The following is a 13183-nucleotide window of genomic DNA, read 5'->3' on the forward strand; positions in this document are numbered from 1 at the left end:
ACAAGGTTGTTTAAAGTGTGTGTGTGTGTGTGTGTGTGTGTAAACACGTGTGTGTGTGTGTGTGTGTGTGTGTGCGTGCGTGTGTGCGTGTTGCTGTGTGTGTGCAGGGGAGGTGATAAGGCAGTGCCTGGCACCAAAGCACCAGTTGGCAATGAGCCTTAGATCCTAAAGATGAGAGCTCAAGACTTGGTTGTGTGTGAGCGTACAAACACACATACAGTATAAACCAGAGGTTAGGTGGAGACAACACAGAGGATAGAATGCCACAAGTACTTACTGGTGCATGTGCCTACGCCTGACTGTGTGTGTTTGTGTGTGGTTAGCCTGCATGCATGTTTCTGTGCTCACTGAGGTCAGTCACCTGTAGCAGTCTATTGATCTTCCTTCTTCAGAAGGCCCTGTTGTCTTTGTTGATTACTGCCTTTGCCTTCCAACACACACAGATACACACACACATACACTTTCAAGGTAGAGTTGTGGGAGGATATAACTTAGTACTGGACTGGAATCCAGGACTGGAAAAGTCTTAGAAAAGCCACCGGGAGGCTGAGTGCTGGGAGCTGATGTATCATCGAGTGTTAAACCATCATTTCTGGTGACCCTATATCATATCCTGTCTACGCCTGCAGGCACTCATTCCACAGAGAGCAGGGTGCCAGTGACAGCACGGCTCACTTGGTGGTCCCAGCACTCAGCCACTTACCCATTTAATAAGACAGTCTTAAAGAGGACGGAGCCAAGCATATGCACAGTGCTGGTAAAGATTTTTTCCCCACTTTTACAAGAGCCCTTTTTGTAGGAGGCCCAGGGGCTGGCATTCACCAAGGCTGTGTGTGTGTGTCTTAGGTATCCATTTATTACTACTATTAGTCCCCTTTTCATTTCTCTCTCTCTCTCTCTCTCTCTCTCTCTCTCTCTCTCTCCTCCACCTTAGTGAAATTCTAATAAACAATCAGGGTGGCACCATGCTGAGATGCCCTATAATGGGCTCCTAATTAGCCACTCCAAACACAGAGAGCGGCTGCTTCACGCCTCGTTTTCTGCACTCATCTGCGCAAAACTGGATGAATTGATTCCATTTGCTCGCCACTTAATGCATAATTGTTTATTGGCATGGCTGGGGATAAAAACAAACAAAACAAACAAAAAATGTCTTTAAGCTGGCAACGCATGCTAATACTAATCACCATTAAAAACAGGCTGACCTATGACGGGATCAACACACTTTGAAGTTTCTCGGGTCCTTCACGCTGAGGCTCCCCCTCCTCCCCCCCCCCCCCCCCCACTCATCACCTCGTCCTCCTCCTTTCCTCAACCCCTCTGTCCACCTCTCCTCTCCTGTCTGAGGTGAAGTGAAGCCAGACCAATTGGTAGAGGAGAGGCAGTGTCTTTCTTTAGACCAGAGACGGAGAAAGAGAGAGAGAGAATGAGGATGTGTGGAGGGCATGGGTAGTCATCACCTTCTCCTCACACCTGCATGACAGTTCATCCTGCTTAATAAAGGCACTCGTGCACAACACGTCAGAGAGAGGGAGAAAGATGATAACGAAAGAAGAGAGAGAGGGAAAAAAAAATAGGTAGAAGCACAAGAGATGGGGCTTTACAAAGTGCAAAGTTAAAATAAAAAAATATAGAGTAAGAGACTATATGGAATTTAAAATAAGGAGTCACTTAAGTCTAAAATGAGACGCGCCATTATGTTTCAGCAAGCATCCCACATTATTTTGTATTCTGCGGTGAACTTCCACAGGTGTCTCAGCACTGGTGTTGGTTCACACTGAGGTCAGTCAACCTTTTAACCACCACCACACAACATGGAGGCACAGTACCGGCTGTGTCCTTTTTGCCCAATGACACCACAGTATCACGTAGAAACACAGGAAGTCAAACACAGCTGGAGCCATTGGTGAAAAATGAGACGGTGACAGACATGGCGCAAAGCACAACCACAGCAATCATCAGTGTGTGGTTCGCCAGAATGTGTGTGTCTGTGTATGTGTGTGAGGTCCTCCAGTGTGTGTCAAGCTCTTCTCCCTCCACCAGTCTGCCTAGCTCATTTCCTCCACAGGCTGCCTCCCCGCTACTTTATGAGTGAGAGCTACAGCTAGAGCTCTCACCTCAGGATACACAGTGCCTAAATGTTTCCATTTGTGGGGGAAGTGACACACACATTCGCTCCCACCGCAGGGCACCTACCCATAACTAACCATCTTGCATACAAGCAGCAATGAATCATGAAAGTGATTGGTTAAAATGTGCCCTGTGTGTGTGTGTATTTTTTAACCTGTGAAGGTACAGTATGTGTGAGTGTTGTGGACAATTTTGGCTTCTGAAGTGGTATTTAGAGTGTACGTATACCTTCAACTGCTATATGAAGCATCAGACAGTCATAATGTGGGCGAGCAGTTCAGGATATTTATTTACTGTATCTACTTATATTGTTCATTATCTGCACCAGGTTTTTTACTCATTTTGGGTAGACTTCATACACTTCTCAGCGTTCTTTTTCTTTGAAACGTTCATTTATTTTTGTGTGTACCAGTACCGGCCCCTCTGAGTGACAACAGTCCCAAATCCCCGCTTATACTACACGAGTGATTTCCACCACACTCCCAAACATTTCCGTGTGACAATCAATGCGGGACCAGGATCTCTTGTGCAGATCGATACAGTGCTACACGAGATCAACACCTTCCCACACTATCATTAGTGTCGCTGACCTTGAAGTAAAATTCAATTTCCCTCTGCAGCAACAAACCCTCGCAGCCCCCTGAAAAGCCACTTCAGAATTCAGAAGCCATTTCCGCCTTCCAGCGCAGGCGAGACAGGATATTATAACTTATGAAAAAGGATATATTCTGTTTGAGGAGGTAATGGCATGGCTCTCTTTGAAAAGTAAAGAGGGCAGAGCCTGGCAGAGGTAAATAAAAATTCCTGATAAGCAGGCTGGAAGATTTCCAGTTTCAATTAGGTTGCGTGGCTGACTCTGAGAGCCTCCTATTGGGAGCTTCAGCAGCACCAGGACCTGTTCAGGGAGTTCTCCCGGGGCATGGACACTGGGTAAAAAGAGAAAGGCAAATGTGTAGTGAGAGAACCAGAGGTCCCATTACACTGATCAGTGTAGTGCATATTACATTGAGCAGGCGAGGAGGAGGGAAGAACAGGGTGTTCAGAGGGGATGAGGAGAAAGAGAGCACCCTATTAATACAGGGAGAATATTCCTTTTTATTCTAATTATGACATGCCACTGGAACTTAAGAGGGGAGAAGAAAAGCAGTGGTGGCCCCTTTTCTTAACTTACATTTGTAGACACTGCAAAGTGGACAGAGATAGCTGCTTTTCTCAGATATAGATTGAAAGTGAATAAGGTTGTTGTGTGTGTGTGTGTGGGGGGGGGGGTGTAAAGCTCTAGGATTGGCTATGAGGCTTTGAAGTCAGCCTTATCATGGGAATTTAAAGGGAGGAAATGGGTAAGGAGGTGGCACTCGGGACATGTTAACTCCCCAATCATATTTTATTAGAGCTCCCCCTGCGCGCACACACACACACACACACACACACACACACACACACACACACACACACACACATACATACACCTCTCACTCCCATACGTTTTAGCATGGAATATTCATAATCTTTAAATTTGACCAGATATGAGGTCACACATCCTAAGTTTAAATACAATTTTGAAATATATATGTGGCCACCAAGCATGTAATGGATGCATTAAAGAGATTTCCAAATGTGGAGTAATTACTTAAGTGTCTCTTTGACGTGTGTATTGGCTCTTGATCACGTTCTGTGATGCAGCATCCATGATCCTAGACTGCAGTATATGATCTGCTGCTACAGACCTGTTCAGTGACCATCACAGTGTTGAATGTTGTTGCTGTAGCAATGATGTCATTGTGAAACAGCAATGTAATTATAAATAACATTGCAAAGCACTGTACTGTAGTTCTTAACAGCTAAGACCAGAGTACACACACACTGAGAAAACATCCTTAATTCTCTGCTGAAGACATAGAAGTGAAAGATGAAAGCAGAGGTGACAGTAGAAATATTCAAGTCGATCTGTGAGAGGATAAAAATGACCACCCATGGACAGGACAGAAAATATAAAGAAGGGACCGATGACACTAAAAACTTAAATGGTGTAAAAATGTCAAAGGACAGTATGATTAAAAGATGCGATGCTTAACACAAACACGAGGGTATGATCGTGCGCTAGCAGTTACAACGCAAGCTCTGTCTTGTATCTGCAGGTCCGATGTTATCTAAACACCTTGACAGCTATCTGACAAAAAGAACCAGCCAGCAAAACTTCACCCTTAGGCCTCTGTAGCCAAAGAAACTGAAAAACACTGAAAAACTAATTCTGCTTATCAAAAGGAATGCCCCTTAAAATACAGACACAGAGATTTAGAGGAATGAAAAGATGGACATTAAATTAATAATTTGACTTACTCTCTTTGGGAGAAATTTTCTTTCCAACGTCCACTTGATAGCATTTGTAAAGGTGTTATAAGTATATCAAACCAAACTGGTTTCATTCCAATATTCATCACCTTCAAATTTTTTTCTAAATTTTAAACTTGCAGCAGCTTGTGAGGCCTTGTAGAATCTATGGTAAAATTCCATCTTCCTTCCAAATTCAATATAAGGGGAATTATTTTTCAAATTCCTGCATACAATGTAACCTGCTCATAACCTTGCTTCTCCAGCTTGAATTCATTTGGGGCTCGGGTTCAGGATTCAAAAGCGAGGGACTGAGGATTTAGCATGGGCAGGACTTTATGTAGGGAGCTGGCTGTGGGCTTTGCAAGCTGTGAGAAAAAGTGACAGTGAAGAGGCTTACAATTTCAGTTTATTTTTTTATTTTTTAGATTGTTTATTATGATATGATGCATGCTGGATTTAATATTTCTCGTTGATAAAGCAGTGTTTTTAAATAGAACATTGGTTAAGTTATCAAATGGTTTTAATGCCTTGCTGATAATGCTCCTCCACCTCTCTCTGACTGATCCTCTAATCTGAAATCACATTCTTTTATCTCTGGCTTACTTAGAAGTGAGCGATTGAGAATAAGAAGGGAGAAGACACCCTTAAGAGCACTAGGCAGGACAAGAGTGTGTGTGTGTGTGTGTGTGTGTGTGTGTGTGTGTGTGTGTGTGTGTGTGTGTGTGTGTGTGATGGGAGGGGAGGGGAGGGGAGGGGAGGGGAAGAATCACCTAGATTCAGTACACCGGCCCTCTTTGAAGTGCTTGGAGCCCAGCACAGAGCCAACCGTAAGCCTTCCAGCAAAAATCGAGCCTGACCTCCCCACCAAATCATAACCATATGAACGTAAGAATTTCCACCTTAGGAGAATGCTTTCTCCCCCGTCCATCTCCCAGGGTGAGGCATTAAGTAGTGATAACAGAAAACAGGTTCTGAGAGAAGGGGAGGCACTGGGAGGTGATGGAGGGTGGAGAGGAGGACAGGAGGAAAATAGGGGTTACAAGTGTGCCGTATGGAGGAGAGTGGAGAAGGGGATTGTGTCCAAAAAATGTTGTTGCACGGAGTCTGACTACCTAAAATGGAAGTTTCTCAGGCAAGGATCAAGAGATATGGTGCCCTTCACAGTTGACAGAATGAGAGACAGAAAACGGAGAGGGGGAGTGCAGTGAGGGGGAAAAAAAGAGACAGAAATGTTGAAATGTGACTAACTCAATAAGTATCTTTCTAAACCACTATAGAGAAGCCGAGTGGTACCTTTACTAAGGCCTCAGGATCCACCTGCAACTGGAAATGGTTTCCTGTCTTACACAAACCCTGTTGCACCCTAATCCATGTAATTACATCTCATATTCCTCATGTGTAAGTACACATGTACAACATTACAGTGACAAGTTTTAAAAAAAAAAAAGCACAGCTCCCCTGCTGCCCTCCAAAACTACCACCAATGTCCATGCTCATTAGAGAAACAATATATTTACCAAATAGGTAGATAAATAACCAGAAATGTAAGGAGATAACTTTACTGCATTAATAACTTTAAACACAACTTTATGCCCAGTAATCTGCCACTGAAACAAAACCTATGTTAGACGAGTGGGAGTTTGTGGCTGTGTGTGTGCCTGATAGTTTGAATAAGCCTCCCTCCAAGTGTGTGTGCAATTAGGGGTAAGACTGTGTGTGTGTGTGTGTGTGTGTGTGTGTGTGTGTGTGTGTGTGTGTGTGTGTGTGTGGTTGTGTGGCGGTGGTGGGGGTTGTTAGCGGTTCCATCTGGGTCTCCTGGAAGCCGTGTGGAGTCAGGAAAACCACATCTCATAAAGTGGAGGCAGCCCAATGTTCTACAAGGACAGAACATTACTGAGAATGTCGCTCAGGAAAACCCTGGGCTTTGGTCCATATGTTGGCTGCAAAGGCCGTGTGTCTCTGTCTCTTTCTCTTTCCACTCATTCTTTCTCTCTCTACTTATTTTTCACTTGGTAAGGGATAAAAAAGAGGAAGACTAAATAGACAGTGTGGAGTGTGGGAGACAGAGGCTGAGACAGAGAGAGAGGAGCCAGTACTGATAGCAATTCCATCTGTCTGTATCGAACAGAGGAGTGAGCAGTGACAGGCCGCGGGATGGTGTGGAGGTGGGAGGGCATCTGGTGCACATTGGCTGTGGGTCTGTCTGGAAACAACCATGGGAGAGGAGCGAGGGATGAGTAGAGGGAGGGAGAAAAGGATGAAGGGCTGAGGAGTGGAGAACGTAAAAGTCCTGCCAAAGGAAAGGGCAAGGAATTCTGGCAAGGAATAAATGTGCCTGTGTTGTTCACATAATGCCTTGGATTGAACCTGAAGTCGCGAGGATAGGGGTGAAATAGCAGAGAAATAAAGCAGGGTAAAGGGTAGAATACGATATCACACACATAGATACACAGATCACTTTCTGTCATCACTATCAAGTGGAAACCTTATGGCTGTAATTTTGTGATTTCTATGTTTTCAAATGACATACTCCACAAAAGGTGGTAAGATGGTAATTTTCTGTATATTGTAATGTAGAGTATGTGTATGCATTTCTTTCACAGTCTGAGAAAATGGCAACTCGGCAGTCAAATATTGATAATAATATTACACATTTAACAATTGTGTTAAATTAATCAGGTTTGGAGAGCTGTGATCAGTTACAAAAAGAAGCAGCAGATCCCACTTTGACAATCACAACTCTTGAAAATGTGATGACAAGGAGTTATTCTCTTCTGGCAGCAAGAACGTGTTTATTAGGAACTTAAATACAGCAGACAAATATTGTGCAGATGTGTGTTCGTGTAGACACACAGACCTGCACGCATACATTTGTATATGGACATACTATAGTACCTGACTGTGTGGACTTGCTGTGTGTGTTAAGGCTATAAGAGAGTGGTTTGTGGAATAAAGGTCAGGCTTCAAACCGTGTATAGAAGGATGAAATGAGAAAGAGAGAGAGAGAGCAAAAGACAATCATTCATTTTAATGGTTATTGATGTCATGTATAATTCCTCCTCCTTTACAAATCAAAATTCCAACCACTTGATAAGCCATTGCGCTTTTAATAATATGGATTAATTTCTTCAGTTTAAGGAGCCTATTACAAAGATAAATTGCAGAGTGTGCGCACATTTAGTCATACCTCTACAATGTATTTGCTTTTGTCACACGGCAGAGAGGACGGAAGATGGCAAAAGTGTATCTCGGGTGTTGATATAAATTAATTCCTTCTGTAAATTTGAACTAAACTGTGGTGATATATTTGTAGTATTACTTTACTGTGGAGAGTTTACGCTGCAGAATATTCTAAAGTGGATTACAGTGGCGATCATGTTGATAGTTAACCTAAATGCATCAGTGCTAATGTGGAAATGTCCCTGTGAGCGCAGGGTGGTGGTGATGAGACAGCACTGATGCTTCTGATATGAATGAACTCCACACACTGGCATTCACTTCACTAAATCATAGTACTAGCATTAGAAAGGTGTCATGAAAGGGAGTAATACGTGAAGCCTACTGTTTCTAACATGACTACTCCTTAAGCCTGCTAGCTATTTAGCCTCTTTGAAATTAGTGTCACAAATAGACATGAAATGTGTTGGTCTGTGTTTTCAGTTTTTTTTCTCTATGGGATTGGTCAAATATAAGTGTGTGTTTTTCCTTCTTCCTGCGCTGCATTCGGTACATTCAGTTGGTCAGGCATCAAAGGAGCTGCAGGTATACTCTGTCAGCTCAATGTCCTGAGTTTTCTGGCTCATCACTGACGCCCATACACACTGACACCCTGCAAACACCATGCACCAAACACACACACTTTTTTTTCCACACATTGTGTCATGCTAGCCGGGAAAAGCTAATAATATAAAGTATGGTAAACCGAAGCTTCATTAGAACATACTTGAGAAATAGAGGATGCATTTTGCATTTTGCTATAATGACTTATAGCACATCTCATTAAAATAAAAATGAACAGGATTACTTCTGTGGCCTAAACACTTTTATTCAAATCCTAAATCAGTATGAGCGAGCGTTTGACTGCTAGGATCACGGTAAAGTAATTCATCATCAAATAATGTCCCCTGACATCAATATTACAAAGATAACTTATTATCTATCATCTGCAATACTGTTCTTCTCATTTTATCTCTAATTTAGCGCGGCATGGTGGTGGGGAACAAACCCCTGACACAAAGCGTTGCCCGGAGGCTTGAGGAAGATGATTGAATTTCATAGCTACTTACAGGCTAATAGGGCCGTACAATGACTACTTACTGCCCTTAAGTGACTGGCTGCTTCTTGCCGGCCGCGGCCTCTTTGAAGCCCTTCTGAGGAGATCTAGGGGATTTAGCCAGTAGCGTGTCATGAGGGCTGAGCAGTTGAGCAACGGTGCTCCCACCAGCTGACTATTAGAGCCAGCTGATATAAACACGACTATGAGAACCACAGTGCTCCAATGGTTACTCAATCCAAGGCTTTCTCACACTGCAGATTTGGAGCGTTTAGTTATGTTTCTCAGGAAAGAATATTGAAATTAAATTGTGAGAATGTTTTTAGAGCTGAAACCGTTTAATCAGTCAGTCAAAAATAAATTAACCAGCAAGAATTGGAAATAGTTGATTAATCATTTGGGCTTTTCAAGCAAGCAAAAATGTCTCTAAATGTTCTCTGCACATTTGCAGCTTGTCTGTGTTTTATATTTGTTTTGGATTCACAATACATTTGAAGATGTCACCTTGTGTTCTCAGAACGTTTAATGGGCTTTTTTAGTATTTATTTGACATTTAATAGACTAAACCAATGATCATTGAAGCAAAAATATACAAAATAGATTTATTATATAATGATATATATATATATATATATATGAAAAAAAATTGTTTTGTTTCAATTAGAACAATTAAGCAAATATTTTCAGTGCAAGAATATAGCAGACTATGTTAATCTTACTGAATTAAGTGTGTGTGTGTGTGTGTGTGTGTGTGTGTGTGTGTGTGTGTGTTCGTGTTCTTTAAGGCTTTAAGAGAAAGAGACTGGGTCTGCGAGCGCTTTACTCATACTCACAGAAGCTGTTTCCACATACAAACCACCCTCTCCTCACCATGCTGTTCCACTTACACTCTTGGAACATTAAACTATATACGCATACAGATAAGCCCACAATACACAGATATATACACGCACGCACGCACACACACACACACACACACACAAACACACACACACTAACCACATGCACATGTTCACTTGCTCTTAACTAATTCCTTCAGGAACACTTTGGTTTGGGTTTCAACACCAAAACCTCTGTACCTTTGATTGAGAAATGTGTCTGCCTGCAATTATATGGGAGGGAGTGGTGGAGGGAAGGATGGATGGAGAGAGGAAACGCACTACAGTGGTTTTATAGTTTGCTGGCGTGACATTTTTCTCCACTTTTTTTTTTTTTTTTTTTTTGTATCCCTTTCCTTTTTCCAGCGGAGGGGCATAGTGTTGACAGGGCAGGAAAAGGGGGCAGACTGAAGTAGAAGTAAAATGTGAAGAAAATGGATAGGCAATGGGACTGAAGTGGCTTAGATTGTCACTGTTGTGCTTGTGATCAATACCTCTTAAAAGAACTGCAATGCTGGGGGAAATTTGTAGATACACTTGGTGAGAGAAAGTAATGGTAGTGTTCAGGGATGTCACAGAAAATTGCCGGCAAATATAAAAGCATGTGCCGGGTGTGCGTTTGGAAGCAGAGAGTAACTACGGCCCTTATTATGTAGTGACATTTACCCTAAACCCATATGATGCTTTAAATGTGTTTGGCACTGTAGCATGCGTGTTGGTCACCGACCTGCAGTATGTAGCCCCGGACGTAGTCTCGGAGGGTCCAGCCCAGTCCGTGCAGGATGTGCAGCACCTCTTCCTGCTTCAGCACGGAGAAGAGGCGGTCGAGAAGGATCTTGAGCCTGACAGGTACGGCCTGGGTGCCGTACAGCATCAGGCTGCTGATGTCGAACACCACATTGCACTGAACGATCTCCACCTGGGTCGGGTGGTACAGGTGCTGGGTGCTGAGCTTGTCCAGAGCTGTGACAAGAAAAAAAAACGAAAAAAGACACACACACACACACACACACACACACACACACACACACACACACACACACACACACACACACACACACACACACACACGCACACAGACAGGCCCGGTTAATGACTATCAAGTTTCCTTCTCATCTCAAATCTTTCTTTGGAGGCTACTGCGCGGTCAGCACCAGCTGATAAGAACATATCAGATAAAAGCAATGACATTAATGTAATTATCTGCCATTCTCTCTATTTAATCGAATCTCTTGCTCTTTCACAGTTATGCTGCGCTTACATCTTCCTTTTTATTTGCCTCTTCTGTCTCCACCTCGACCCCAACCTGAATTGCATCTATCCTGTTTCGTCTCAAATCGGGAACAGTTTGTGGCTGGACTTAAATTTCTTGTTGCATTCCTTATTTTATCTCATATCTATACCTAGTCATGTGCAGTGCTCAAACGTTTTAAGTACTATGAAGTGGGCTATTTCCTGTGTGTATATATATATATATATATATATATATATATATATATTTTTTTCAATCAGTAGCAAAATACATTAAATTAGTTATCATGCCTTTTATAATAATGGTAGTATAACAAAAAGAGAGAGATGTGTGAATTACTGCATTATTAATGCATTAATCCTACTTAAAATAATGTAAACTTTTCTAGATAAAGACCTGATACTTTGTGATAACGTTATATTTTCATGTATCTACTAGAGAGGACACTGTTCTTTACTCTTTATCTTTGACTCATGTTTAGGGAGAGTATGACAACATAAATTAAATTTTCTTTTTTACCTGTAAAACATGTAGAGGAGGTGGAAGCACATTTCTCTGCATTGAGTAGTATATTTAGTGTCTCTTAGCTGCTTAAAGACCCAACAGACAGTGTAGTCTGTATGTAGCCTGAGTGGCGAAACGCGTGGTTGAAAAGTCGTATCACTTGTAAAGCTTAATTGTGAGCGCAAGTTGGGTTTTTGTTATTGCCCCCTCTATCGCAACCTCAGTCATCTCTTTCTCCTCTCTGACTGTCTGGGCGACACCTGGTTGACTCTCTCTTTCTTCATCTCTGTCTCAATCCCTCTCTTTCCCCTTACCTCATACCTCCCTCCCTCCCCCCCTTTCCCTGCCTGTCTGGGTGACACCTGGTTGGGTCTCTCTCTGATCCTGGGACGGCTTTTTCCTGCTGACGAGTGCTTTGCCTGACAACACAGCGCAGCCAGACACGAACATAATAAAAAATGAAGAACTACTTGTCAGAGTCCCTGCCAATGCCGACATGAAATGAAAAGTGGGGGAGAGGAGAGATGGGCGCCTGACAGTTCAGAGGGAGAGATTAAAAAATAGTCAATGGGGTCCTGTGCGATCCGCTGAAGGGCCCATGGCTCGCTCTTGTGCGGACACAAGCCAAACAGGTGTTTTCTTTTTTAATTTTTTTCTCCCTCCTTCTCTTTGTACTTTCTTGCCTCCTCTCCTTTTTACTTCTACCCGCATGAAAAACTCATGAGGTGTGGTCTCTCACTTCTCTATCTGTCTTGTGGTTGTGTTCTTTTCTTTTTATCTTTTTTTTTTTATCTAAAGGTGCAAAAACAAGACTTTGAAAGCAACAAGAAAATACAGAAGCAAACAAAAAAAGCAACGTTTTTTTCATTTGGATTTGAGTACATTCACAGCCACAGATAGAGAGAAGCTACTGCCTGCAGTAAATAAAGTAACAATAAAAACATTAAAATTGCGAGATATGTGAGATGCATGTGTTGTAATTTTCTATACACAGTAGAGAGTACAGATATGCAGTTTTATTCTCTCCACAGCACCAGAAGGTATTTTTTATATGCTCAGTAAATAGGTTTGTACATTTTTACCATATTCACCATATATCACCCTCACAATAACTTAACTCACCGTGAGCTACCCAGCCGTGTTTGCAATGGTCACATGTTCGTAGGTGAATCTTCCCTGGCTGGAAACACTCACATGTGCAGTTCACCAGTGTGCAGCGAATGGCCTGCAGAGACACAAGACAGAGTCAAAAACACGTCAGTCACAGCTTGAGTGCAGAGGAGAGATGACAAAGCAAGGACTGAGAAAGCGCACTTATCAGCAGACTGTCATAAATACAAATATGAAGCACGAATGATTACTTTGTCTAAACTCTTACTTAAAAAATACAGTTATCACTGTAATACAACACATATCAGCAGTTGCAGCCGTGGCCACAAACAATAACAATAACTCTCATCCACCAAATTTCCCCAACTACTATTTTATTTCAATGTGTGAATCTGTCTACTGTAATTTCCCAGTTCATGAGAATTGGCAAATGACTTCCCTTCCTGAAAACACAGAAATGTAACTTGTTTTGACTGAGGCTCCATTACTCAACACTGGAGCTGCACTTAGTCTGACCCCGGGAAGCTTTTAGTAGTGAGAGGTTAAGTGTCCAGACTTGACGAGGGCAACTCAGTACAGCACAATGCATCGTCTGCCTAAGCCTTCATAAAAGGCTGTTGAAAACTCCTAACAAAAATCCAGGTACTTTTTGTAGGGAGGTCATTCGATCCAGTAAGATGTTTCACATTCTTCAAACAATAA

At 42.4% G+C, this 13183-nt stretch overlaps 1 protein-coding gene across 4 annotated transcripts in view; it reads right to left on the bottom strand.

Moving 5' to 3' along the window:
• The window catches only part of bnc2 (basonuclin zinc finger protein 2), a 167963-nt gene that overhangs the window by 33868 nt on the left and 120912 nt on the right, over nt 1-13183 (bottom strand). For all 4 annotated transcript variants that reach the window (XM_028591079.1, XM_028591086.1, XM_028591095.1 and 1 more), the window contains 2 exons: nt 12494-12596; nt 10343-10578 (listed from right to left, as the gene is read on the bottom strand). In XM_028591079.1, the coding sequence (XP_028446880.1) occupies nt 10343-10578; nt 12494-12596 (339 nt within the window). The remainder of the gene's footprint in view (nt 1-10342; nt 10579-12493; nt 12597-13183) is intronic.

This window comes from Perca flavescens, chromosome 2 (assembly GCF_004354835.1).
Source record: "Perca flavescens isolate YP-PL-M2 chromosome 2, PFLA_1.0, whole genome shotgun sequence".
Taxonomy (NCBI): Eukaryota; Metazoa; Chordata; class Actinopteri; order Perciformes; family Percidae; genus Perca; species Perca flavescens.